Below are 27233 nucleotides of genomic sequence, written 5' to 3'. Positions count from 1 at the left end.
ATGCTTTTAAAACTATCTACAGATTTTAAATGATAAGCTGGTATATTATGGCAGAGTAAACCAAACTGTCAAATACTACTTTTGGCTCTAGTTCATATCTTAAATGAACAAAAATGTGCATATCGTAGCCAGAATTTTTCTGTAGAATTTTATTTTGAAAATATTATTTCACTTGAAGATTGTTCTAAAAAACATTTTAAGATATGAAAATGTTATACAACTTATTACAAATTAATCAGATAATTAGTTCTGTAATTAGGTACACGGTGTTAAGCTCATCTACATAAAAAATATTGCACATTTTCCTTTATTTTGTCTCCAGATGTGACTGATGTCTAAACTATATAGAATTCCAAACTATTTAAAAGTTACTGTGTGAAATGTCAACTTTATAAATATCAGAACTGCACTGTAAAACAATCATTTTGGTAAACATGCATTTATTCACAGTTGACTTGTTTCTTCAAGATAAATGCATAACTGCTCAAAATTATTTAAGAACCTATGTAGAGGTACAAGAGCACACTATTACAAGTCTATTTCTACCTTCATTTTGAGGAAACACTGATCTTGGCAAAAACCTGGCTTACTTTCAAATGAACTATTGCTGGTAAGAAGGCATACTTTAAAACTTTTCTGTGATCTGCACCTGCTCTTTCCTTTTTAAATTAAAATGTAAAAGCATTGGTTTCCAGAGGTTTATCTATTGTGGCACAAGTGAGTAATCATATAAAATGGACCCTAGAAGCAGTTCAGCATTTCAGTGCCTGCAGAGCCTCATTTTATTCCTAAGTTATGACTGCCTTAAGTTGCTAGACCACTCACTGATCATAATTTTAAGAAAGTGACAAAACCAAATCATTTTAATGTTATGAAATCGACACAAACCTGCATAACACAGTATTCTTCCACTGTGCTGAGGTCATATTATACTTTAAAAATATAAACAAACATATTCAATTGTGAGTTTTAGTTCTATAGTAATCCCAAAGTGTTTAAAATACACTTTAAAATAGAAGTGGTAACTACAGGATATAGTTCCGGACTTGAATTGCTATTAGTGTCAAACACAATCATTCCTTATAAATAATTCTAGTGGTGCACTGGTCTGATTGATTCTAGCAATTTCATTAACAGGAGTGAACCATATTTTATACACAGAGAATATATTACTTGAAAATCCCCCAAACAGGAAAAATTTAGAAAGCTGTCAAATGCCTCCAAATGAAAAGTAAAGATCTGTTTCTGGCCCTCTTCTACATCTTTATAGTTGGAATCTGACAAAAAATCCACGGGTACAATTTACAAACTTTGACAAACTATTAAGTTAAAACCATTTTCTTTGGGGGAGATGAGAGGAAGTACCTTTAAAACCTGTTATACAAAATTCCAGCTGCCTTTTTATAAAAGTACGTTCCTTAGACTAAAATCATAAAATTAAGGTGCAAGAGTTTAACAAAAATGAACTAAAGAGCTTTATTGACATCACAGTACATTCAAGAATAATTTTAAGAACATTACAGCTGAAAGAGAATGGCATGTTTATAGTCTTATTATGCACTATGTTTTGAAAAAAATGTAATAGAAAGAAATCCTATTAAGTAACTTGGAGCAGCATTTGAAAAAAGTACACCTATTTACAGATTAAAAAAAAAAATTCTGGTTTCACCTACACAGCCACAATATGCCTCTATAATGAGACAAGCCCTTAAAACTCATGGAATTTTTTAAACATCATGGCATTGTTGCCACATCATTCCTCAGCGTTTACGACGGGGAGGGGTTGTTGATCTGAAAAAAAGAAAGGGAAAAGATAAAATTTAAAAATAAAAATGTATTTTATACTAAAGAATCTGCAATTTTCAAATAAATATTATTATATAGGATTTCTAAAATTACTTATGATTATGATCATTTATCAAGTACCAAACTGAGTTTATTAAAGAGAGAGAGAGAAAGGACACTTTCAACTTTGAATAAATTCAGTCAAATTTTTTTTTTTTTTAATCAGACAAAATACTTTAAAAAGTATACTACCTTGATCGGGACTTAGACTTGTGTTTGCGGCTTGCCTTCTTACCAGACCTTTGAGATTTCTCCATGGATCGCGATCGACTATGTTTAGGCTTCTTAACCTTCTTTTCTTTGCTACTTCCTGGAGATTCAGAACTGCTCCTTCCACTAGAATCAGAGCCTGAATGTTTTTTACTATCTTTGGTAGTGCTTTTCTTACTATCCTGTCTAGAATCATGTCTTATGATTTTAACAGATATAGAACCACTCCTAGAGAACGTTCTTTCACTTTCTCGTTTCCTTTTTAACCTATCATCCTGACTACTGAACTTAAAGTCTTTTTCTTCCCTTTTTTGTTTCTCTTTTCTTTTATCCTGTTCACGTTCCCTTTCTTTGTCTTTCTTTTTTCTATCTTTATCTATACTTCGACTCCTCTCCTTTCTCCTCTCTTGTTCTTTAACCTCACCTTTATGCTTATGACTGCTTCCACTAAGACTTCCACGTTGATCATCAATTTTACGTCTATCTCGACTCCTACTACGACTGGACCGATTGGTTCGCCTATCCCTTGAGCGACTTCTACTTCTACGTCTCTCTCGGGAAGGACTTCGATTTCGTCGTCTTTCCCTTTCAATGCTATTTCTGTTAGATCTCCTCCTATCTCTAATCTTCACTCTAGCCCTATTGCTCTCTATTTTAATTCTTCGAGAGTAACTTCTACTCCTACTACGCCTAGCCTTAATTGTTGGAGATCTACTCCTACTATGTCTCTTTTTTCTTTTAGGAGAAGAAGATCGGGAAGAAGTGCGACTACTACCTGAGCTAGAACTGTATGAAGAGCTAGAGACAGAACTACTAGTACTACTACTTCGGCTATTGCTACTGGAACTACCACTACTAGAACTTCCTGATCTACTCCTTCCTTGTTTCTCTTTTTCTTTATGTTCTCTTTTTGGTTCTAAAACTGACGTAGTTTCATTTGAAGTTCTTTTCTTTTCATTAACCACATCACCATCTGCTTCTCTTGCTTCTAGTAGTGATAAACTATTTTGCTCTTTATGGATAAATTCATTCATCTCTTTTGTAACCCTTTCTGATTGTTGCTTTTCTTCTGAAACAGAAAAAGACAAAAATAGTAAGACAGGCAAACATACAATGAAAAAACTTCCATACTAGCAAATTCCAAGCCATAAGACTATAAAAATAGAGCAGCACTGTTCAACAGAAATAAAATGCAGTAAGCAATTCAGGGTTTTTTAACAGCTACTAAACAGTTTTTTAACAGCTACTAAAAAGAAACAGGTTTGAAATTAATCTTCATATTTTATTAACCCAATATATAAAAAATATCATTTCAACATCCAATGAGTTAAAAAGAAAATCGAAATATTCTGCTCTTTTTTTGTGTATTGTAAAGTCTTTGAAGTCTAGTGTGTATTTTATACCTACAGCACATTTCAGTTTAAGCTGGCTCCATCTGAAATGCTCAGTAGCTACATGCAGTTAGTTACCTGTCTGGACAGTACAACAATGGAGCACCAAAGTGCAGAGGTACAGTAAAGCAGGTAAGAAAACATTTCCCTCTTACACAGTAAAGCAACCTGAAGGTAATTAGTAATTTATAGGAAATTTTTGGTTGTTAGCTCAATAATTACTTCTGAAATTGTCCAGTAAGATTTTTCAAACAATAAAGTCTATGTAAATATTCTTTCACTATTCCTAGTATCATTATATAAACTAAGAGCTGTACACATGAATAACATTTTACATAATTAAATTCTACAGTGAAGTTGCTGAGATGTGTGTGACTCTTTGCGATTCCATGGACTGTAGCTTACCAGGCTCCTCTGTCCGTGAAATTTTCCAGACAAGAATACTGGAGTGGGTTGCCGTTTCCTTCTCCAGGGGATCATCCTGACCTGGGGATTGAACCTGGGTCTCCCACATTGCAGGCAGACCCTCTGAGCCACCAGGGAAGCTCAACTAAATTCTAAAAAGTCCTCTACTGTCCTTAAATATGTTAGCTACAAATTACTCTTCAATAGTTTATAATGTATTCCTTTCAAAAGTCTTTTCATTTTAGGAACTTCAATGAGAAATAAAAAGACACCAAATAGTTTAACTTACAGTCAATAGAATTAATGTCTCCCAAAACAAAAAAAGTTTAATTTTTATAAACTACATACTTTGAATAATATAATTAATTTTGACTTTTAAGTTTGATAAAAATTGAAAATGAGTCAAAAACCTTAGTTTCAATTACATCATATAGTATTTATAATCTAGCTTTGATTCTATCCTGTTATTTTTAGGTTCATTAAAAAATAATAAAAAGAAATACAAACTGAACTGTACAAACACTAAGTGAGTCTAAAAGATATACCTTCCATCTGTTTATCATGTAACAGCTGCTGTTCTTTTTCTTTTCTCCAAAAAGCTTCCTGTTTTTGCCGGATTCGATGCCGTAATTCCTCATCATCAGTGTCAGATGATTCAGAACCTCGGTTGCTCCTCTCATCTTCACTGTCTCCTGATCCATAACCACCCAGTCCACCTGTGTGCATAAAGCCCAGTCTATCACATGTAAACATTATTCTATGCACTAAAAACTTTTTAAGGTCCGAGAAGAAAGCTCATTTCTTTTTTCATTGCCTTTTCTTGGAAGAATATGCTTATTCGGGGTGGGGAGGAGTATAAATTACAATGCTTAAGGAGTATACAGAATCCTCAAGAAAACTGATACTTAATATCTTATTCTTTCAAGAATATTTCATATATTGCTCACCATAGGGAATCTTGAAAATGACTGTCTTATTGTCCCTGCTAACCAACAAAACTATTTAATAGGGCAGTAACAAAGCCTAACTAAAGCATAATCAATTCAAACTACCTTACACAAATTTATGATGATCCTGAAAATATTTCTAAAATTAACTCTTTCATTGTTCAAAGTTCAAAAATCCAAGGGACGCTAAATATTTTTTTCCTAACAATATTAGAATACTGTAATTCTCAATGGTACAGAAATGGCAAGGTGCTATGTAACTGCTCCCCACCCTGAAGTGACCTAGACAGTAGTCATAACAAAATCATATGGGCATTTGGTTTCACCCATTTCTGCTGATCCTCACAAATATTAATTTGAAATGCAGATTCGGAAAAGGCAAGTTCAAGCTTTTATACACTTGATACTGTATCATGCAAATGGCAAATTATGAACATCACTACTATCACGCTCTAAGATAAACCCTTTCCTCTATGGTAAAACTTGACTTGCTACAATACAATCTAAATAAAGGTCCTTAAAAGCATTTATGGATAGGTTCTTCCCTAAGGCACGTATTCAATAATTATGAAAGTGAGCTTAAATGCTATCATGGCTAAATTATGTACTATTACAACTTGTACTAATAAACTATGAATTAGTCACCACATTTGTAATAATCTCACTGTGAATGCTTTAGTTTAAAAAAAAAAAAAAAAGCAAACCTTCTAGAGACTGATATAACCCTAAGACCTAAATTTTATACACTGAGTAGGCCCAGTACAGTTTCTAAACAGAACATGTAGAGAGACAAGGTAAGTGTGATTTTCCCTTTAAGGCCCTCTCACAAGTAAGGAGAATACTTACCGAGTCCAGTGAGGGAAGCCAGTGCACTGGACTGTGCCAGCTGTTTTGCAGGAGCTTTGTATCACATCAACAACAGGAACAACATGTTAACACAAATAGCCACGATTTCATAGTCATGAGAGTCTACGGTATTGTTAAATCTACTACTATTGCTGCTTTTTGGGGAGAGAAGAAACATTAAAAACATAACATTCATTTTAAACCAGTAGTATGTCTGGCCTTGAAACTATAACTCTGATGTGAGCTGAAACTGGTTGATAATGAGGGAAAATGTTGACCAATACACCGGTATTTTTATTTTTGAGGTATGGACCATAACTAAAATATTCTTTCAATATACCTTTTAAGTGTTACTAAAATTATGGGGGGGTGGGACATATTACTTGCTTCTGTAAGAATTACAAGTGGTAACTGTGAAAATTCTGAAGGTTCATAATTCAGTAGTCAAACTAAATGCATTAGAAATCATACACCTAATACCATGGTATCTATATAGTAAAAAAAAAAAAATCGGGTAAAATTGAACATCAAGAATTTTCCACAGTACATGTTATAGAACAATAGCAAAATTGCTAATTTGTGCTTAGGTAGGCTGGATAAAACAAAAATATATGTATAGTTTTAATATGGTGTCTACAAATCTAATATTTCCCAAAGAGTTAGAACATGCAAGAGGATCCATAATCTGCTAGTAATTCAACAAGGACAACAAAAAAGTCCAGAGTAGCCACCAAAACCAAAGAGCCCCAGAAAAAGAAAACCAAGAACACCCACAATATACCTTTCGTTGCTTTCCGGTGTGCATCTTTGGCTATGTAATAAATTTCTTCATCTGTGACATCTAGTAGAATTTCAGTCAGAAGCATTTTTGTCAGCAACATCTAAGGAAGGATATTTTATACGTTTGTTTTTTATTCCTAATTATTACAGTTACTAACACAGTTTGAAATTTTCAAAAAAATTAAAAGGCAAAGCCATTTTATAAAACATTTTTAAAGATCAGATTAGCTATTCTAAGGAACAGAGTATCTTGAAAATTATTGTAAATTATCAGAACTTTAAAAACATTTTAAATCATATGGATTAAAATATATATAAGAATTTATCTGTAAAGCAGAAACACTGAAGTCTAATTCTGGAGACAAACATTTTTTTTTAAGTCCCTATTAATAAAAGTTTCCAGAAGTGTTTTAAATTGAGAGGAATATCCTTTCACTTAATAATATTATTAGTAAGCACCAAAATACTAGTTTCTTATGTCACTTTGGAATTTACATTAACCCTCAGCTCAAAGTAAAATCTAAGGGGAAAAAACAAGGAAAATAAGGAAACGGCAATTACTGCATTTTGTGAAATGAAATCCTTTTTTTCTTTATTACCATCGTATAGCATACAATAGACTTGAAGTAAGAGCTGCATTCTAGCACTTGTTTGGCTACCCACAGCTGTTTCAAATGTGGACCTCTCTGGGATCCAGATTACTCATCTACTAAAATAAGAGTACATCGAATCAGCATCACCTAAGGACATTCCAAAGATCACTGACCAACCAACATGAGAAACACAGCATATTATATACCCAATCTCAGAAATGTACAGTACACATTATAGACACTGAAGGCTGTGAAATCTTTCAATGAAACATCTTTAACTGTGTTAAACCTAGAGCTTCCTGAATTTTTCTATACATTCTTTTAATCTTCTACAGTATACAAAAAAACACACTTTAGAAAATAATGTTGTGCTTAGTCACTCAGTCATGTCTGACTCTCTGTGACCCCATCCATGGACTGTAGTCCACCAGACTCCTCTATCCATGGGGATTTTCCAGGCAAGAATACTGGAGTAGGTTGCCATGCCCTCCCCTCCAGGTGATCTTCTCAACCCAAGGACCGAACCTAGGTCTCCTACATTGCAGACAAATTCATTACCATCTGAGCCACCAGGGAAATGTTCTCTTGGGTCTCATGTAGTATTAATAGAACACTATTTAATCAAGCTGTCGATATTAGAAAATGTGCTTAATAACTGCTTTATAAGCTGTGATTTCATATATTATGAGTTACTTGGATTTTGCAGACACTAGTACCTAGCAAATATACATCTTATAATTGTTTTACAAGTTCTCAAGTTTAAGATAGCCAACCAAAAAATTTTTTTGAATTATTAACAAGATAAATCCTATAACATAATGCTGAATGTCATTATATCTCAAATAAAAATTTTTTAAGCCTGTACATGGTAAAGGGAAGAAATTTAACATTCTACCATTTGATACTCTTTCTCTTCTTCAGTCATCTCTGGTTCACTTTGCTCTTCTTGAGGAACTGGAGATGGACTTCTGGTGACTTTTCCACTGCTTGCAGCCTCAACGTTTTCAGTGTCTTCATCTTCCTCATCACTATCCTAAAAAAAAGTAACAGCACTTTTTGGGCCACCCAAATTCATGTTTATGTCATAAAATAATTATCTTAAATATTCTATTTTAAAACCCCAAATTAAAGTCTATGAAACAGATACAGAAAAATGAAATTTCTCTCTAAATTAACACTTTTGTGCTACAGATCTCATTTGGTAATTTAAAGAGAGGAAATACAAGATTACAAGATGGCTTTTGAGAATCAATTTCAATTTTTTCCCTTAGTTAAGTTTTCCTAAGATAAATAACTAGAAGCACATCATGCCCAGAGATTGATTTAATTAATATACATTATATTAATGGTCCTGAGATGAGTGGTATGTAGAATTTTGGATAAATGGGCCACACTCATATACTCAGTATAACTTTCATAGCTGTAAATTTAAGCTTTTTACCTAAAATCATTTGACTTAAAAAAAAAAAAAAAACTAAAGTCAGTTTCCAGATCTAAACTGGTTACTGAAATTTGCTTTTTTTTTTTTTTAGCTACAAAATGGACAGATAAGCAAGAAATGAGGCTTACTTCAGATAGAAGAAATACCAGTTTTGCCTCTGTATAGCGTTAGGTTTTCAGTATTCAGATGGCACACCTTAAAAGGTAGATTCTTCTTTAGGCAAAGAAATACTCCATAGTCACTCTTAGCAACCGTACTAAGTAAAAGCCAAGGTGATCACCTAAAAAATACTATGGAAAGACTATTCGAACCAAAGGAAGACTACACGTAAAAACAAGTCCAAAGCATCTGGGAGAAAAGGGAGGACAATCTCCAGTTTTGAGATTTTTTTTTGGGGGGGGACACTTAAAAAAAAAAATCAAACTGGGAAATCTACTATTTAATGTAGAGATTTAAAAAATTTTTTATCTTTTTAAAGATAAAATTTAAAAGTGGCAGCCTGTTGTTTCTTATCTGCATAACACCCAGAACAAAATCACATCTTTGGTATTGTTATTTTGTTAAAAAAAAAAAAAAAGTAGCTTATGGCACTCATGGAATTGAAGCAAAGCCAGTACCTGCTTGAAGTGAAGTGAAAGTCGGTCAGTCATGTCCGACTCTTTGCGACCCCAAGGACTATAACAGTCCATGGAATTCTCTAGGCCAGAACACTGGAGTGGGTAGTCTTTCCCTTCTCTAGGCGATCTTCCCAACCCAGGGATCAAACCCAGGTCTCCCACATTGCAGGTGGATTTTTTACCAGCTGAGCCAACAGTTAATTGGCTGTCCTTGAAACTTACTTCTGAAGGAAAAAAATGGCCTTGGGAGGAAGAATTATTTCCTGAATTGCACACTGGCCACTGCTGTGGCTGTCATACTAGCTAGAAGCATACTGCTGCTAAAGACAAAAAAATTCTCAAGCCATTCATGCCATCTAACTGATAGAGATTTAAAGAGTTAAAAGCTTATGTTACTTTCAGTACCTGAAACTTTCAGTATCAAAAACTACGTTATTATATCCTCGAGTGTAAGTATAGCTGTTTTATAGGCCATCACTGGGGAGTTCACTGTACTACAATAAAGGAACAGAGATTCGTTTGTCGAGATAAAACCCGTTATCTAGCATCTGAGTAATTTCTCTCTGAAATGAAACATTTTATATATTTGCTGCCCTCTTTTCTCCTTACTATCTCAGTAACACATATATAAAAATAAAGTCCAATATACTTAACTGAAAGTTAATCTCAAGGATACTACTCCAGTACTTTTTCAAAGACTAAATTAGTACCTATTTATTTTGATAAACTTTTTAAAATTGAAATATATTTGATTTACAATGTTTCAGGTATACAGCAAGTGCTTTAGTAGACATTTTTTTTTTCAGATTCTTTTCCATTATAGGTTACTGATACTGAACACAGTTTCTGTGCTACACAATAGGTCTTTGTTTTTTAATTTTATATATAATAGTGTACATCTGTTAATCCCAAATTCCCAATTTATCCCTCCCTCTATCTTTTCCCTTTGGTAAACATAAGTTTGTTTTCTATGTCTGTGAGTCTATTCTGTTTTATAAGTACGTTCATTTGTATCTTTTAAAATTCTCCATACGTATTCTTTTATTTCATATATCATTTCCACATACAAATGATATATGGTATTTGTAAATGGTAAACTGGTGCAGCCACTGTGGAAACCATCTACAATACCCAAGATGTGGAAGCAACCTAAAGGTCCATTGACAGACGAATGGATAAAGATGTGGTATGTGTGTGTATATACATATATACATACAAAGGAATATTACTCAGCTATAAAAAGGAATGAAATAATGCCATTTACAGTAACATGGATGGACCTAGAGATTATCATACCAAATGAATTAAGTCAGATAGTCAGTTAACTTTTTCACATAGATGTCACAAGGAGTTTCAGATCAAGAATGTCTACTTACAAATTTACTTCTCTGAGGTAAACGAGGGCCATCTCCTCCTTCAGCATCATCTGTGGCCTTCTTTTCTTTTTTGGACAATTGTGAACGTTGTTGCTCCATTCTTTCTTTCTCCAACTTCTTCTGCTTTTCACGTTCCATTTTTTCAAGACCTTCTCGAATCCAAGCTGGAAGAGTCCTGCGTTTTACTGCATCTGTTTCACATGGGACAAAATATTCGTGTCAGTTAAGTAAAAATCATAAATGCATGAGTTCTTTATTCTTAAATTTCTATAATCCTTGTAGGTTAAAAAAAAACATGTTGGTGCCCTTTAAGTGCTCGTGGAAAATACTATCATTCTTTAGCAAGGCAGTGGTAATAAAAACAATTCACTAAACGTTATGCTTTTCTTTAAAATCATCACTTTTAATAGCAAAAGTAAATATGGCTTTAACACTTATAATGTGCCAGGGCACGGGGAGAGTCCATCATTTCACGTACTACAAAAGCCCTACAAGAGCACTTCATCTTTTTTAAGTGATGCAACTGATGCTCAAAGAGATTAAGTGTTGTGTTCCAGTTTATAAAGACAGTAAGTAGTGATGTGGGCTAATTCAGAGCCAACTGTTACACTATGCGGTTTCCTAAAATATTGAAAGAACTACAAAACCATAAGCCTTCACTTTAAGAATTCATTTGAGTATTATTCCTTAAGTTAAAAAAGTCAGAATCTTTCTATTAATAAAATGTCTACTTTGTGATTAAAAAAACAAAGACTTAAATGTCCATTAAGTGCTGGATTCGGATTTCCAGATAAAAAGGAACATATATATGTAACTTCCTGATGGCATAAAATAGTTCTATTATGTTATTTAAGTTTTGCCAAAATACTATGGAAAGTGAATGAAATAAATCAAAGAAATCAATCTGACAGCAGTATATCCAATGAACTGAGAGTGGAAAGAGTCCATAAAGAGAGAATGAATAGGTTTTAAAAGGGGGAACTGATCATATATTGGCAAAATGTATCTATCAACATCAAAGAAATATCAACATGTTATGCTTATGATAAATTTAAATTTTATAACAAAAGATTTAAAGAAAATTATTGAAAACTAAGTATTTTAGTTAGTATCCTTTTTATAATTTTAAGATTTATGACTATAAAATGATAGGACTTTAAAGTATCAATTCCTAACATATAAGAGTATTAGAACAATTTAAGAAAACAAGCATCCTTTTTACATCATCAAGAAATCATGCCAATTGTGGTTCCCTAAACTTAAATAGCTACCAATTTGTGGCGGCTCCTGCTTCACAGGAAGTGCAATAGGTGAACGCTGCCGATCCCTGAATGACGATGGTCTTTCTCTTCGATTCTGGGGAGGCGCCGGAGGTCCTGGAGGTCCTGGTTGCCAATAAGGAGGATGAAATCCACCTTGCGGTGGACCAAAAGCAGCCCCATGCTGAAAGAGTATTGCAGTTTATTTTTCTTCACATTAATACAATATACTCTCTGGGACACACGTGTGTTATGAACTGGGACAGTAGAAATCCATGTGTGCAGCAAATCCAAGATTTCCATGGTTCTAATATCCACCGATATTTCTGTAGCCCTAAGAACCTAGGCTTACTTTTCTTAAGAAAGATAAAGATTTTCTGCCTATGTAAATCAAAGAGCCATATAAAATCCAGCTTTTAATATACTACATTCAAGAAGTATAGAAAAGGATATAAATTAATATGAGCTTTTTCATTCTGAATCCATTTATCAACTACTACTTCCACTACCAAGAAATCAAATAAATGTCAATTTTTCTGTAACTAGAAAATTACAGGAAAAAAAATTTATATCAACTACAACTTCCTAATTATGAACTTGTTATTTCTATAATTTTGCAAGAAATAACTATTTTAATCAAAGATAAAAGCTACTGAATCATTCTATTAATTTTTTTGTTGTTGCAATTTTGCCATTTTCAGAGGCTTTTCTAAGCCAGATGCCAACAGAGCTTTTTATCTTGTTAGCATGGGGATCTATGAGCAAATGCTGTGTGAGGAGAAGCTCCCCATGACTACATTTTTTCAAAACAAACAAAAGCTGTCATATCTGTATATCAAATATTCTTATACAAAAGGTATCTAAGTATGTACGAATAAGGGAGTACTGTCTCAAGGTTAATGTTGTTCACGTTTATGCCCATTATCCATATAATTCGTGAAACAACATATGGGTTTTTTTCCAAAATTTTAAATGATAGCTTAAAGATAACAAATGGCAATCAATTATTTCACAATAACACCTAGCACTATAATTTAGGGTAGACTCTGGCAAAGTGATTAGAGAAAATAAAACCCCACATGACACTATTCCCCATAGAGTTCTATGTCCCTAGGAATGAATCAGATGCTACAAAGGAAGTATGTACAATTCCATTAACATGTCATGTTAGAATGGGAAAAAAAAATGACAACACTAGAAAAAGTCTTACTCTACACAGCAGAAGGAATTGCATTTAGGAAGATGATCTATGTTCTTCATGTATTTTATTCATGTCTTAACCATAATCTACTTTTGATAAATAATATATTCAACTACTGTGCATTTTCTAAACTTTATTTAATATTTAAAGGTACCATCTTGAAATTATAAATTAGAAAACAAAACATCATATAGCTATTACACTTACACATTTCTCATTTTATCCAATTTTTTCCCTAACAGTCCTTTATACCATTTTCCTAAGCAAATCAAAAACCAGAAAACAAAAACCTAATGATTTTAATACTCAAAAACTCGTAACTTTTTTGACACATACGTGCTTATCTGTACAAGACTGAAAAGTGAAACGCATATCTTAGATACTCTTGATGAGACACTTCCAAAGAATGGATTACGTGCACATCTACAATATTAAAGCAACAAAATATCTTTCACCTGATAGTCAAACTGGTTCACTGGCCCCACTGCAAAATTATCGGGTGGTCCACCAAAGTTGTGATTGTTCTGGTTAAATATATGCCTGTTGTCAGGGGCAAATTCCCCACTGTCCTGACTGTTGCTGTCTTCGGAAGGAGGAACAATGTCCATTGGGCCTGGTGTTGGTGGCATCCATGGCTGATCTGGAGGGGGGTGTGGGGGCTGCTGATGCATTCCCCATTCTATTTAGGATTCAGGCATAAAAACATTCAACAGGGGGTTATAACAAAATCAACACAAATTTTTAAGATCTCAAGAAAGCTAGATTTTTCAGTAAAGAAACAGATTAAAAAATCTATGACTTCTTGGTCAAATTCCTTTTGTATATCTTAAAAATAAGCAATGAATCTAATAAATAATTCAAACGTGCTAACTACTACTCTAATTTATATTCTAAACAAATGGAAACCAAATACCCCAAATTACTTTTAATGAACATAACAAAATCCAAAGCAAATTTTTGTTCAATTTTTCTATTTGTGTTCAGTAACAATACCATAAAAATAATACCTTCAGATTTTTATATAATTTCTTTCTTCCATGAACACATTTATCCTCACAACATCCCTGTGAGGTAGGGAGAAATCAGGTACTATTTTTGCCAATTTCAGGAGGGGAAACTGAGGCACATAGAGGTTTTAAATCACTTGCCTGGGACACAAAGCCAGCACAGTAAAGTTGGGGAATGAGGATGCCAAGATCAATCATCAATAAACTTAGGAACCAAAACATTTTCAAATGTGAGAAAATTTGGCACACACTCAAGAAAACTAGAAATGAACTCTCTCTCAATATTAAAGATTAGAATATTCATTATTATTTTTAAAGTGATATCAGAGGATTACTTCTTGAGTTTTCCATTCTCACACTGAGAAACAATAAGTATTAGTAAGAAAATGGAGCTATGACTTCACTGTTAGCATACTCAAATGTAAGATTTGTCTATAAATAATTTGAAGTGACTGTTAAAAATAACACAAGTCAGAAGTGAACTAGCATCAAGGAACCTAAATCACACTATAAAGTAAAAAAAGCAAACAAACAAAAAAAATATACAGATAAAAACTTATGGAAGATCTTTACTATCTGAAAAAAAGGGAAGAGAAAAATGAGCAGATGGTAGGGGCAGAGTATATTTGACAGACTAATCTGTCACAAAATGACACAATTTTTCTTTAATTAGAGACTAGACATGTTTTGCTCTGCCAGTGCTGCTGCTGAAAGGCCAGAGGTTGCAACAGAGAGACATAGAATGCTCTCTTCCCTAGATGCCAAGTGAGGTTTCCAGTGTTCCCAGCCCCTGTCAGCCTAGGAATGAAGAACCAAGAAAAGAATCAAACTGAGTGCCACAATGCTAGGAGAATGAGTACAGAATAATTTTAACCATAAAATTTCAAGGTCAAATCTAACTGAAACTGCCTAGTCTTCAAGAAGCATTAATTTCAAGAAGTCATAAAACTAAGCAAATTAAAGTTTAATTTTAATCCTCATTTTATTTTAAAATTGAGTCCTAAAATTTGGAAAACATAAACAACAAACCTGGTTGCCACATTCTGTTAAAGTTTGAATCCCCTTGGAAATTCCCATGATTATTTGGACCAGACTCCATTGTAGACATATCCTGTCCATTTGGCATCATTCCTGGTGGTTGTTCTACCATGCTTTGCTGTCCTGAAGCTTCTCTTTGGGCAATCCAAGCTTGAGCCAATGCAGCCCAGTCAATCTGGCCTAACAAAATTTAACATAGCAGAATTTAACATTCAGAATGTAGGAGCTAAAAGAATGTGCGTCTATGTAAAACAAGCATTTCAGTTAATCCTTACTAGAGATTTTAAATATTATAGAATGTTATAGTGGAAAAAATGCTTAAAAATAATGCATATGCAGGTTACAAAATAAATGACTTAAGACATTCAGAAAAGGACTTTACAAAATAACCAATTTCTAGTATTACTCATAAGAAAATGTATTCCCTGTACCTTAGGTTCATTGAATTTTTAAAAACTCTTACTCTTTTTAAAAAATCACTATAAGAACAAATGATTAAACTCACTCTTTCTCAGACAGGTCCCATTCAGGTCTACACTGGATCCTATACACCTCAGGTGAGTATAGCTAGCTATTTCTGTTCCTTCTCAGTCACGTTTGTTTAGCATCTTTAACTCCTTTCTCTAGTCAAAATATATCTCAACAACTTCTTATTTTTATTCAAAATTCATTGTTTCCTCTATCTCCATCAAAAATCTATAGCTTTTACTCATGTGATTAAAGTGACTGGAACTGTACATACATGCGGTACTACCCATGTCCATTTCCTGGTTTTCGTGTTATAACATAAACATGTAAAATGTAACCACTCAAGGAAACAAGATAAAGATTACATGAGATTCCCTGTAATCCCTTTGCAACTTCCTATAAATTTATAATTTCATAATAAAAGGTTTAAAAATCATAAAAAAAACTATAGCTAACATTTTAAGATCTAACAGTATTAATAAAGTAAACAATGTAGACTAAGACACAGGTTTTTACATCTCAGTTTAGCTGAGATTAAATATTCTCATACATTTTGACGAAGGTGAAGTTAAACTTGGTAATGTATATCTAAAACTTTAAATGCACAACTGTGAGCTATCAAACCTATTTCTTAGCTTTTTTTCCTAAGAAAATAATTGGACAAGTAATAATGGTATGTGTACAAAATTAGGGCAATGTCTTCAAAAAGTCAAGTCAGACAATCAATCATCTAAAAGTGGATTTATTACAGTACAGTCTATAACAGAATGATATGTAGCTATTAAAAAAAAAGAAATAGGAAAGCATTAACTCAGTAAACACAGGGCAGTAGAAGGGGTCATACCAATTAAGCAAAATTGGCTATTAATTAACCACTGTTAGAACTCAGTAGTAGCAGCAGTAGAACTCAGTAATAAATGGGGGATCCCTATACCCTTTTATGCATCTATGTAAGCTTGAGATACTCCATATTAAAGAGAGGTTTTAAAATTATATAGTATACCATCAGTTGATTATGATCTACATAGAATCTTAAGACTCAGAATTAACAGCAGAAATATGATTAATTTAAGCAACACATTTAAGAAAGACTTTCTTCAGAAAACAAGAACTAAATCAGTTTTAGAAATATAAAATCTATACAAAACTTTCTACCCTTTGAAGCAATATTCCAAAGGGAAATCCACTCCTTGCTATATATCCTAGGTAAGATGATTCAAGAGAAAAAATTAAAATTCAACCATAAAATGATCCAATAAACCAATCTCAATTCTACCTCCCTTAATCCTTGTGCCTATCTTCCACCCATTTCCATATACTTCCAAACTCCACTCCCCAAAATTCAATTTGTTTCCTTACTTGGATCCTGCTGGTGCTGGAATGACTGCATCCATTGTTGTTGGTTCAAAGGCCACTGCTGCCAAGGTTGTCCTCCTTGATCCCACATCCTGACTTTTAAAATATATCTGTCTTTCTGTCTTCAAAAAAATAGTTTAAAAAAGAGAGAATGAGTGTTAATGTTAAAAAAGCTCACACACCAGAAATTATTATATGATTTTACATTTATGTCATCAGAGCTCTAAAATTCTGCTCAAAAGGTTGCCAGAAGCAACTGGAATTTTTTGGTTAGCAAGCAAGAATAGAAAATTTCATGTTAATGCTGGTGTCAAGAGTTTGGAGGAAAGCATAGCTCTAATCAACTTCTCAAAGGGGGAAAAATCTAATTTTCCAATTTTTTCTAATTCTAATTTAATGTAAAATCTCATATAAACCTGTGGAATGTAATTATTTTGAAGATTATAAGACAAAAAGTTTTCTATTTAGCCTCCCATAATCCAAGACTTACTGAAGAGGGTAATCAAATAGCTCTAGTTAATGAAAGAAAATCATGGGCGCAGAAGGTAGAATAGATTTAGAAAACTGTCATATTGTCAAACCTAATAAAAACAGCTGATTCACGCAACCTTAGAAGAAAAGTCCATGGGAAATCAAAAATTCAAAGGTTACCAAAATATCACCCCTACAAATTATTAAATGTCTTATGAGACACAATATTATGTCTCTATAATTACTATTTTCACCAAAAATGTTTACCTGAATCCAACTGAGCTTTTGGCTCTCACTTGCAGTGCGAAAGTAAAAGTCATTCAGTTGTGTCTGACTCTTTGTGACCCCATGGCCTATGCAGTCCATGGCATTCTCCAGGTCAGAATACTGGAGTGGGTAGCCTTTCCCTTCTCCAGGGGATCTTTCCAACCCAGGAATCGAACCCAGGTCTCCCACATTGCAGGCGGATTCTTTACCAGATGAGCCACAAGGGAAGCCCAAAATATTGGGAGTGGGTAGCCTTTCCCTCCTCCAGGGGATCTTCCCAACCCTGGAATGTGGAAGACCTGGGTTCAATTCCTGGGTTGGGAAGATCCCCTGAAGAAGGAAAAGGCTACCCACTCCAGTATTCTGGCCTAGAGATTCCATGGACTGTACAGTCCATTGGGGTTGCAAAGAGTTGGACACGACTAAGCGACTTTCACTTTCCAGTGTGAAGGAATTACAATGGGACAAAGGTATTGGCAAAACAGTATCAAAAGAAACAATCAGACAAATCTACAAGGTGAGAGAGATAGCCCACAAGACAAGGTTTCTTTTTTTTTTTTTTGCCACATCACGCAGCTTGCGGGATCTCAGTTCCCTGACCAGGGACTGAACCGATGTAGCCTAGAATCCTAACCACTAGGTCACCTGGAATCCCCTAAGACCAGGTTTCTTAATATATAGTTAAGATGGAAAAGTAGGGGGAAAAGACAAATGTTAATAACTATTAAATCTAGGTGATGGGTATGGGGACAGTTTAGTCAACTATAAACTAGCTTGAAAACTTTCACAGTAAAAAGTTTTAAACGCCTACAAGTCATTTTTATACTTTCTCCAACTCAGATATACAACCCTGTTCAAGAATCAATGACACGCATAGTTGGCAGATGTTTCTTCATTTTTGTACCCCAGGGCCTTAGCATATAGCAGGCATTAAATAAATGTTTACTAAATGCATCCTTTCAGACCCTTTCCTCTATTCTAAGAACAAAACTATTTCTTAGTATTGCAGGATCACAAAAAGTATGAAAGCCAGATACTATGGAAGCAATAGACACCAACTTAAATACAACAATGGGCTATTACAATCCAGGCTTTTAGAACTTGCAACTAGTCTTTGCTGCATTCTCAGAATGTTAAATCCTTCTATCAGTGGCAGATCCTGACCTCTCAGTTGAACACTGAATTAGGGAAGATGCATTCCTTTGTTATACCTTATTTACTCATGAGTCAAGTGCACTTACTTGTCTTCTAATTGTATTACATGTTCTATTATAATGGTGTTATTAGAATAAGGCAAAACAGGCACTAAATAGTACTGCACTTGAGGCCAATAACTGGACCGGGTATCAATTTCAAATTTCTTTTTCTGATCTTTCTTCCAATTTCCTCTTTTCCAACTATACCTTTAAAGTTCTTTAAAAGCTAATGACTCATTAGCACTCTTGAAAACTTTAAATAACTTGAGCTAAAAGGAAACAAATAAATAGAGGAACAGCCAGAAGAAACACCAACTGCTATTTGGACTAACCTCAGAGGTTCACCTTCTGTTTAAAATTTAGGATGATTCAGAACTACAACTTGGAAGCATAGCAGCAAGATTACTTATGTCCTGGAAAAAAAAAAAAAAAGTGAATGTTTGCACTTAAATAATAAAGAGCTATTAGAATTAATAAAAATCAATTCTAGAGATGCAACACAAAAGTGTGATCATCTCCAAATTAATCTGAAACTTTTTCTTCCATTAATTTTATGAGAAAAGATTTACCATTGTAAATTTAAAGGAAACCAGTACATCAAAAATGAGAAAGCAAAGCTTTTAAAACATTTTTCTTTCAAAATTTCTTTATTTACTTGAACAACTAACAATATAAAACATGTCAAGCAATTTAGGAACTGTCATTCGTTGTTGTTCAGTCACTAAGTGGTGTCTGGCTCTTTTCCATCCCATGGGCTGCAGGAGGCTAGGCTTCCCTGTGCTTCACTATTTTCCACACTTTGCTCAAACTCACATACACTGAGTCAATGATGCTATCCAATTATCTCATTCTCTGTCGCCCCCTTCTCCTCTTTGCCCTCAATCTTTCCCAGCATCAGAGTCTTTTCCAACCAGTCGGCTCTTTCCATCAGGTGGCCAAAGGATTGGCGCTTCAGCCTCAGCATCAGTCCTTCCAATGACTATTCAGGGTTGATTTCCTTTAGGATTGACTGGTTTGATCTCCTTGCTGTCCAAGGGACTCTTAAGAGTCTTCTCCAGTGCCACAACTCGAAAGCATCAATTCTTTGGCACTCAGCCTTCTTTATGGCCCAACTCTCACATCCATACATGACTACTGGAAAAAACACAGCTTTGACTATATGGCCTTTTGTCCGCAAAGTGCTTTTTAACACACTAAGTTTGCCATAGCTTTCCTTCCAAGGAGCAAGCATCTTTCAATTGCTTGGCTACAGTCATTGTCTGCAGTGATTCTGGAGCCCAAGAAAGCAAAATCTGTCACAGTTTCAAATTTTTTCCCATCTATTTTCCATGAAGTGATGGGACTGGAGGCCATGCTCTTCGTTTTCTGAATGTTGAGTTTTAAGCCAGTTTTTTCTCTCTACTATTTCACTTTCATCAAGAGGCTCTTTAGTTCCTCTCCACTTTCTGCCATAAGGTGGCTTCATCTGCATATCTGAGGTTGTTGATATTTCTCCTGGCAATCCTGATTCCAGCTTGTGCTTCACCCAGCCCAGCATTTCACATGATGCATTTTGCATACAAGTTAAATAAGCAGGATGCCAAGATACAGCCTTGACGTACTCCTTTCCCAATTTGGAACGAGTCTGTTGTTCCTTGTCTGGTTCTAACTGTTGCTTCTTGACTTGCCTCCAGGTTTCTCAGGAGACAGGTCAGGTGGTCTGATATTCCTATCTCTTGAAGAATTTTCCAGTTTGTTGTGATCCACACAGTAGAAGGCTTTAGTGTAGTCAATGAAGCAGAAGTAGGTATTTTTCTGGAATTCTCTTGCTTTTTCTACAATCCAATGGATGTTGGCAATTTGATCTCTGTTTCCTCTGCCTCTTCTAAATTCAGCTTGTACATCTGGAAGTTCTGTTCACATATTGCTGAAGCCTAGCTTAAAGGATTACGAGCAGTACCTTGCTAGCATGTGAAATGAGTGCAGCTGTATGGCAGTTTGAACATTTTGGCATTGTCATCCTTTGGGATTGTAATGAAAGCTGCAACTGTCATATATGCCAAGAAAAAAAAAGGAACATTTTAAAAGATCTCGTCTATCTGATATGAACTTAATGATACAAATAAGGTAATACATTCAGTCTTCCATGGAATTCTAAGTTTAAAAATTACATCAGCAAGGTGAGAACAATTTGTCCTTCAAATAGTTTCATCTTCTTCCCATTACATTAATACCTTTTTAAAGCTGATAGACCTTCCAAAGGTTCCAGACATCTTCTTGCTGTCCTAAAGCCTATTACCCTGCAGTCACTAAACAACAAATGAATAAATAAGTCTATAGCTTCTTCTTTCCCTGTGTTTACTTTTATTGTTTACCCTCTTAATGATAAGAAAATTGTTGACTTAACATACATGAGAACCAAAAGGCTGGTGTTTAAGCACAGCTTGCTATGTTTTACAAAGCTCTAACAGCACATCAGAGTTAATGCATAGATTTTTCTGTGGTAGGTTGTAAACTCATACATTGCAGGAACTATAATAAGCTCTATATAGTGCCTGCTGCGGAGAAGGCATTGGCACCCCACTTCAGTACTGCTGCCTGGAAAATCCCATGGATGGAGGAGCCTGGTGGGCTGCAGTCCATGGGGTCGCTAAGAGTCGGACACGACTGAGCGACTTCACTTTCACGTCTCACTTTCATGCATTGGAGAAGGAAATGGCAACCCACTCCAGTGTTCTTGCCTGGAGAATCCCAGGGACGGGGGAGCCTGGTGGGCTGCCGTCTATGGGGTCGCACAGAGTCAGACACGACTGAAGCAACTTAGTAGCAGCAGCAGCAGTGTCTGCTGGGGTTGCAAATAGATGTGAAAATAATAAAATCACTTTAACATATCAGTGATGCATGTTGACTATCATCATTGCCAATACACACATTTACTTTTCTGGAAACCGCTCTAAAAAGTTTCTTTTACTTACACATGTTTAATGGTTGTCACGGCCAATTTTTTCAATTCCGCTTTTTAAGTTTTCTGATTATCACTTGTCACCTAGACTTCAGAACACAAGCTGATGATGCCTATCTACACCACTCACGAGCTGTGTGAATATGGGGAAATTAACTATTCTCTAATCCTTGGTTTTCTCAACTCTAAAATGGTAGACATAATAAATGTCTACCTCATAGAGTTATTGTGAAGATTAAGTGGGAAATATATAAAAACTGGGCACAAAAAGCTTCAATTAGTAGTAGTTAATATCACCACCAAGACTTTCTCATGATGTTTCTGATAGCACTCAAGTTTACAACTGGGGACAGGGAGGGGTGATCAAGCCAATCCATTTCTCCTCAATTCCATTTTCTTACCTTAAAGCAATCTAAGAGTTACCCAGATTTCATTTTATCTTTGGGGGGGGGACTTTTTGCTCCCATTTCTCACAATATCATAAGCTGAAGCTTCTATTAAAACAAAACAAAGCAAAATTTTTCAAGTTTTCCTATAAACAGATTTTATGTGCATATTTTCAAAAGTGATTTGTATTACTTGTACCATTTCTGTTCGTTAAAACCAATCATTTCTATTTTTACTATACTTTCCAAAGCTTTGTTCCCTCCCAAGTTTTTGTAAAAGCTATTATTCAAATACAGTGTTTGATACACTTAGGCTGAGAAAAATATGGAAACAATGTGAAATTGTGACAAAAGCAGTACAAAAACATCTACTTCTGCTTCACTGACTACACTAAAGCCTTTGATTGTATGGATCACAACAAACTGTGGAAAAATTCTTAAAGAGATGGGAATACCAGACCACCTTACCTGCCTCCTGAGAATTCTGTACACAGATCAAGAAACAAGTTAGAATTGGACAAGGAACAACGGACTGGTTCCAATTTGGGAAAGGAGTACATCAAGGCTGTATCTTGTCACCCTGTTTATTTAACTTATGTGCAGAGTACATCATGCTAAATCCCATGTCAATAAACTCAGATATGTAGATGATACCACCATTATGGCAGAAAGTGAAGAGGAACTAAAGAGCCTCCTGATGAAATTGAAATAGTAGAGAAAAAGCTGGCTTAAAACTCAACATTCAAAAAACGAAGATCATGGCCTCTGGTCCCATCACTTCATTGAAAATACATGAGGAAAAAATGGAAACAGTGAGAGACCTTATTTTCTTTTGTTCCAAAATCACTGGAGATGGTGAGTGTAGCCATGAAATTGAAAGACACTTTCTCCTTGGAAGGAAAGCTATGACAAACCTAGACAGCGTATTAAAAAGCAGAGACATTACTTTGCCAGCAAAGGTCCGTATAGCCAAAGCTATGGTTTTTCCGGTAGTCATGCACGGACATGAGAGTTAGACTCTATATAACGAAAGCTGAGTGCTGAAGAATTGATGTTTCTGAACTGTGGTGTTTTTGGAGAAGACTCTTGAGGGTCCCTTGGACTGCAAGGAGATCAAACCAGTCAATCCTAAAGGAAATCAATCCTGAATAGTCATTGGAATGACTGATGCTAAAGCTCCAATACTTTGGCCACCTGATGTGAAGAACTGACTCATTAGAAAAGACCTTGATGATGGGAAAGATCGAAGGCAGGAGAAGGAGATGACAGAAGACGAGATGGTTAGAAAGTATCACCAACTCAATGGACATGAGTTTGAGCAAGCTCCAAGAGATGGTGAAGGACAGGAAAGCCTAGCATGCTGCAGTCCATGGGGTCACAAAGAGTCGGACATGACTGAGTGACTGAACAACAATAATAAAATGCTTCAGTTAAACCTGCAGTTGAGAAACTTTACTTGGCTACAGAAAATGAATGTTGAACAAGCATGCTGGTAGAACACCAAAGTTTCAGTCTTTTTGGAAGGCAAGTTAACAGTAGAGTATTTTATCACAATTTTAAATGCTCATCCCTTTGAGCCAGCAATCCCACTTCAGGGACTTAGAACCATGGATGAGTACACTCACCATCTAACTCAAAAACCTGTAGCGTGTCTGTAACAGTGAACATCTGCTTTCAGTAACACTCAAAAGGCAATAGGTGAGTTAAGAGTGAACCATACAGTGGACTGCTATTTAGCCATTAAAATGAATAAGGCAGATTTTTATATGCTGACATACACTGATGTACAAATTGTATTATGAATTGTATAGGGGAAAAAATTATGATACAGGATCAATAATGATGCCACTCAAAGTTTTTTTTTTTTTTTAAGGATGCAATTTAGTATAGAAAATTCCTAAATTACCAAAAAGGTCTTAAAACTGGTAAGCTCTGGAGAGGGAAAAGAGGTATCAGTTAATTTTTTTATTTTCTTTCTGTATTCTTTGAATTATTTAATTATGAGGATGCATCTTAAAAAACAAAGCTACTATAGATTTTTTAAGATACAAAGAACCAAGAAGCTGAGCATCAAAATTTTTATGTGTTTTGCCTTGACTCAAGAATCTTGAGGGCATAGGAAATATCTTATAATTATTCTGAATTCTCCAAAGTGCTTTGCCCATATTTACTGGTAAAATATTTTACTCAGTCACTGATATTTATTATCAAGTAAATATACTAATATTCATTGATGAGGATGACATTCTAGTACTACGTCTCTGACTTTGTAGCATCAAAAATCAATTTCAATCTATTCATTCTTCGCTTAGCTTTAATTTTAAAGATCCATAAGCTCAATTTCTCAAGTTTAGAGAAATGTGATCATTGATGAGCTGGGCTGCAAGACTTTCCCTTCACAGGATTAAATTAACTGCTATTTCCTTGGAAACAACTGGGATTTGGAAAGACCAGAAAGATCAACAACCATGGTTTGCATCAGATCATGCACATTATCACACACAGCTACAAAAATCTAGTTTATGGATATGCCCAGTGTTATGGACTGAATTGTGTTCTGCCAGAAGATATATTATTCCTTGGAAGGAAAGTTATGACCAACCTAGATGGCATATTCAAAAGCAGAGACAGTACTTTGCCAACAAAGGTCCGTCTAGTCAAGGCTATGGTTTTTCCAGTAGTCATGTATGGATATGAGAGTTGGACTAAAAGAAAGCTGAGCACTGAAGAATTGATGCTTTGGAACTGTGGTGTTGGAGAAGACTCTTGAGAGTCCCTTGGACTGCAAGGAGATCCAACCAGTCCATCCTAAAGGAGATCAGTTCTGGGTGTTCATTGGAAGGACTGATGCTGAAGCTGAAACTCCAATACTTTGGCTACCTCATGCGAAGAGTTGACGCATTGGAAAGGACCCTGATGCTGGGAGGGATTGGGGGCAGGAGGAGAAGGGGACGACAGAGGATGAGATGGCTGGATGGCATCACTGACTCGATGGACATGAGTCTGGGTAAACTCCAGGAGTTGGTGATGGACAGGGAGGCCTGGCATGCTGCGATTCATGGGGTCGCAAAGAGTCAGACACAACTGAGCGACTGAACTGAACTGAGAAGATACGTTGAAGTCCTACCCCCACTTCCATTCACTGTGAACATGGCCTTATTTGGAAATAGGGTATTGGCAAACATATTAAAATGATGTCATACTGGATTAAAGTGGGTCCTAAGCCAGTATGACTGGCATCTTAAGAAAAAAGAGAGAAAGACATTGGGAAAATGTCATGTGATCACAGCAGCAGAGACTGGAGTAAATTGTCTACAGCCAAGGAAAGCCAAAGACTGCTGGGAACCAATAGACTTGGAAGAGGAAAGAAAACATCCTCCCCTAGAGCAGAGAGAAAGAGAAGAAAGAAAAGGAGGAGACTGGTAGGGAGTACTCTTGAACACACATGCATGACCCTGTCAAAACCTTTAATTTCAGTCACACACTTGTAGGCTGGAGAACTGTAAAAACAAATTTCTGTTGCTTTAAAGTCAGTCTGCGGCAATTTGGTACAGTATCTCTATGAAACTAACACAACCAGAAATGACCATAAATTATCTTATTTATTTCTTAGATGACTCTATATTAGAACAATCATTGCTATGAGGTTCTTAAAATTACTCGTTTAAATGACAATCATTAATATTTGCAAAAATCATCTTATAGACTGTATTACAGATGAATGAGAATGAAAATGTAGTGTTTGTTTTAAAGCCCTTAATGCACCAATTGGAAAATCAAAGAAATATAGAAATATACCCATCCTTTGGTGTGTATAATGAAGTTCCTCATATCAAACACAAACCACAAAATTCAACAACCTTCTTATCCCCTGCCATTTCAGTCTTACACTCATGGTAACTGACCTCAAAGTCAAAAAGAATATATTTAGATCAAGTCAGATTATTTAGAAATGGCACTAACAAAGTTAACCTTGTAATCATTTGAAATGTCGTAAACTTTTTTTGCTACTTAAATACTGGAGAATTGAATCCCTTGATTATAGACAACAAAAACATGTGATCATTGAAAAATAAATTTGGAAGAAAAAAATTGTAGAAAATCTAAAGGAAACAACCCCCAGTAGCAACAAAAACACTTACCTTTGTTCTACTACTATTCTCCAATTAAGGAAAGTAATCAGGGATTGGTAAAGCAATAGCTGATTCTTAGAACTGGGGCAAGAAATATACAAAATGAGCCTGGAGCATCTTGCAGTGCCAGAAGTATGATGATTGCTCAAAAAGGGGTGGGGAAGATGGGAGGATGTCAAAGGTGCAGAGTAGACAACTCAAAGAGCTACCCATGTCCAAAGGTGGAATAATTTGGGGAATAAAATAAAGTAGTACTGGATTACAACACAAATATGACATAAAAATTTATGAATCCTGACATAAATAAATGATTAAAATAAATTGGAGGGGAAGAGACAAATCTTCTATGCAGAGGCATTCCAAATAAATTATGTAGATCATAAAGGAGGGAGAACTTAACTCTCTTCTCCTTAAGTATGGACTGTGCAAAGGGACTCCCAAAGAGTACAGTATGGAAAGGAGAAAGTGGACAGGGGAGAGTATACTCCAGAGCAATTTGACAAACACTACCTCAAGCAGGTTATCAAGGTCAATATCAACATGGTAAGTCATGTTCATAGTATGTAGCCTAGATGCAATGTGATGAAAAAGGCACTGAACCTCTGTGATCTTCCTCCTCAAAAAACCCTAATACCAGTCTTATCGTGAGAAAAACAACAAATTCCAATAGCAGGTCACCCTACAAAATATCTGGCCAGTATCCCTAGAAATTGTCAAGATCACTGTGTTACTTTGCTAGGGCTGCCATAACAAAGTACCAAAGACTGGATAATTCAAACAACAGAAATTTATTTTCTCATTGTTCTGGAGGCTAAGTTTTTCTTTTTCCAAAAGAGCAGTACACAGAGGGAAGTTTCATTATAACATGTAGGGCCCATGTTAATGACCTCATTTTACTTCTTTAAAGATCCTATCTCCAAATATAGTCATATTTTGAGGCACTGAAGTTAGGACATCACTGTATGAATTTTCAGCCTGTAAAAGCCAGAGAAAACAAAGCAGGCCTAAAAAACTGTCACAACCAAAGAAAACTAAGGACATATAACCATTAAATTTATA

At 35.1% G+C, this 27233-nt stretch overlaps 2 protein-coding genes across 5 annotated transcripts in view; both read right to left on the bottom strand.

Moving 5' to 3' along the window:
* Positions 1-1451: 1451 nt before the first annotated feature.
* PNISR (PNN interacting serine and arginine rich protein) lies at positions 1452-19127 on the bottom strand. Of its 3 annotated transcripts, XM_061427755.1 has the most exons (12): positions 19047-19127; positions 16784-16902; positions 14948-15136; positions 13367-13590; positions 11723-11894; positions 10452-10642; positions 7913-8050; positions 6426-6525; positions 5645-5698; positions 4397-4567; positions 2038-3124; positions 1452-1791 (listed from the first exon to the last, which is right to left on the bottom strand). In XM_061427755.1, exons 2-12 carry the CDS (start codon positions 16869-16871, stop codon positions 1761-1763), a joined length of 2445 nt encoding a protein of 814 aa, XP_061283739.1. In that variant the 5' UTR covers positions 16872-16902; positions 19047-19127; the 3' UTR covers positions 1452-1760. The 3 variants fall into 3 exon arrangements, with proteins under 3 accessions (XP_061283739.1, XP_061283740.1, XP_061283741.1); XM_061427756.1 differs by lacking the exons at positions 1452-1791; positions 2038-3124; positions 4397-4567; ... (1 more) ...; positions 6426-6525; positions 7913-8050 and having other exon boundaries at positions 10553-10642; positions 11723-11836; XM_061427757.1 differs by lacking the exons at positions 1452-1791; positions 2038-3124; positions 4397-4567; ... (4 more) ...; positions 11723-11894; positions 13367-13590 and adding an exon at positions 14470-14716.
* Positions 19047-27233, bottom strand: part of USP45 (ubiquitin specific peptidase 45) — a 73029-nt gene continuing 64842 nt past the window's right edge. For both annotated transcript variants that reach the window (XM_061427749.1, XM_061427750.1), the window contains exon 19: positions 19047-19127. The gene's annotated coding sequence lies outside the window, so the exon portion shown is untranslated. The remainder of the gene's footprint in view (positions 19128-27233) is intronic.

This window comes from Bos javanicus, chromosome 9 (genome assembly GCF_032452875.1).
Source record: "Bos javanicus breed banteng chromosome 9, ARS-OSU_banteng_1.0, whole genome shotgun sequence".
NCBI lineage: Eukaryota > Metazoa > Chordata > Mammalia > Artiodactyla > Bovidae > Bos > Bos javanicus.
Note: the sequence above shows the minus strand (reverse complement) of the source record. Positions and strands in the feature narration are given on the sequence as shown.

Coding starts and splice junctions, on each gene's coding strand:
- PNISR (XM_061427755.1), bottom strand. CDS start 16,871: ATGTGGGATCAAGGAGGACAACCTTGGCAGCAGTGGCCTTTGAACCAA. Junction 13,591..14,947: donor TAACAGAATGTGGCAACCAG/GTTTGTTGTTTA, acceptor AATCCTAAATAG/AATGGGGAATGCATCAGCAG. Junction 8,051..10,451: donor TACCTCAGAGAAGTAAATTT/GTAAGTAGACAT, acceptor ACTTTTTTTTAG/GATAGTGATGAGGAAGATGA.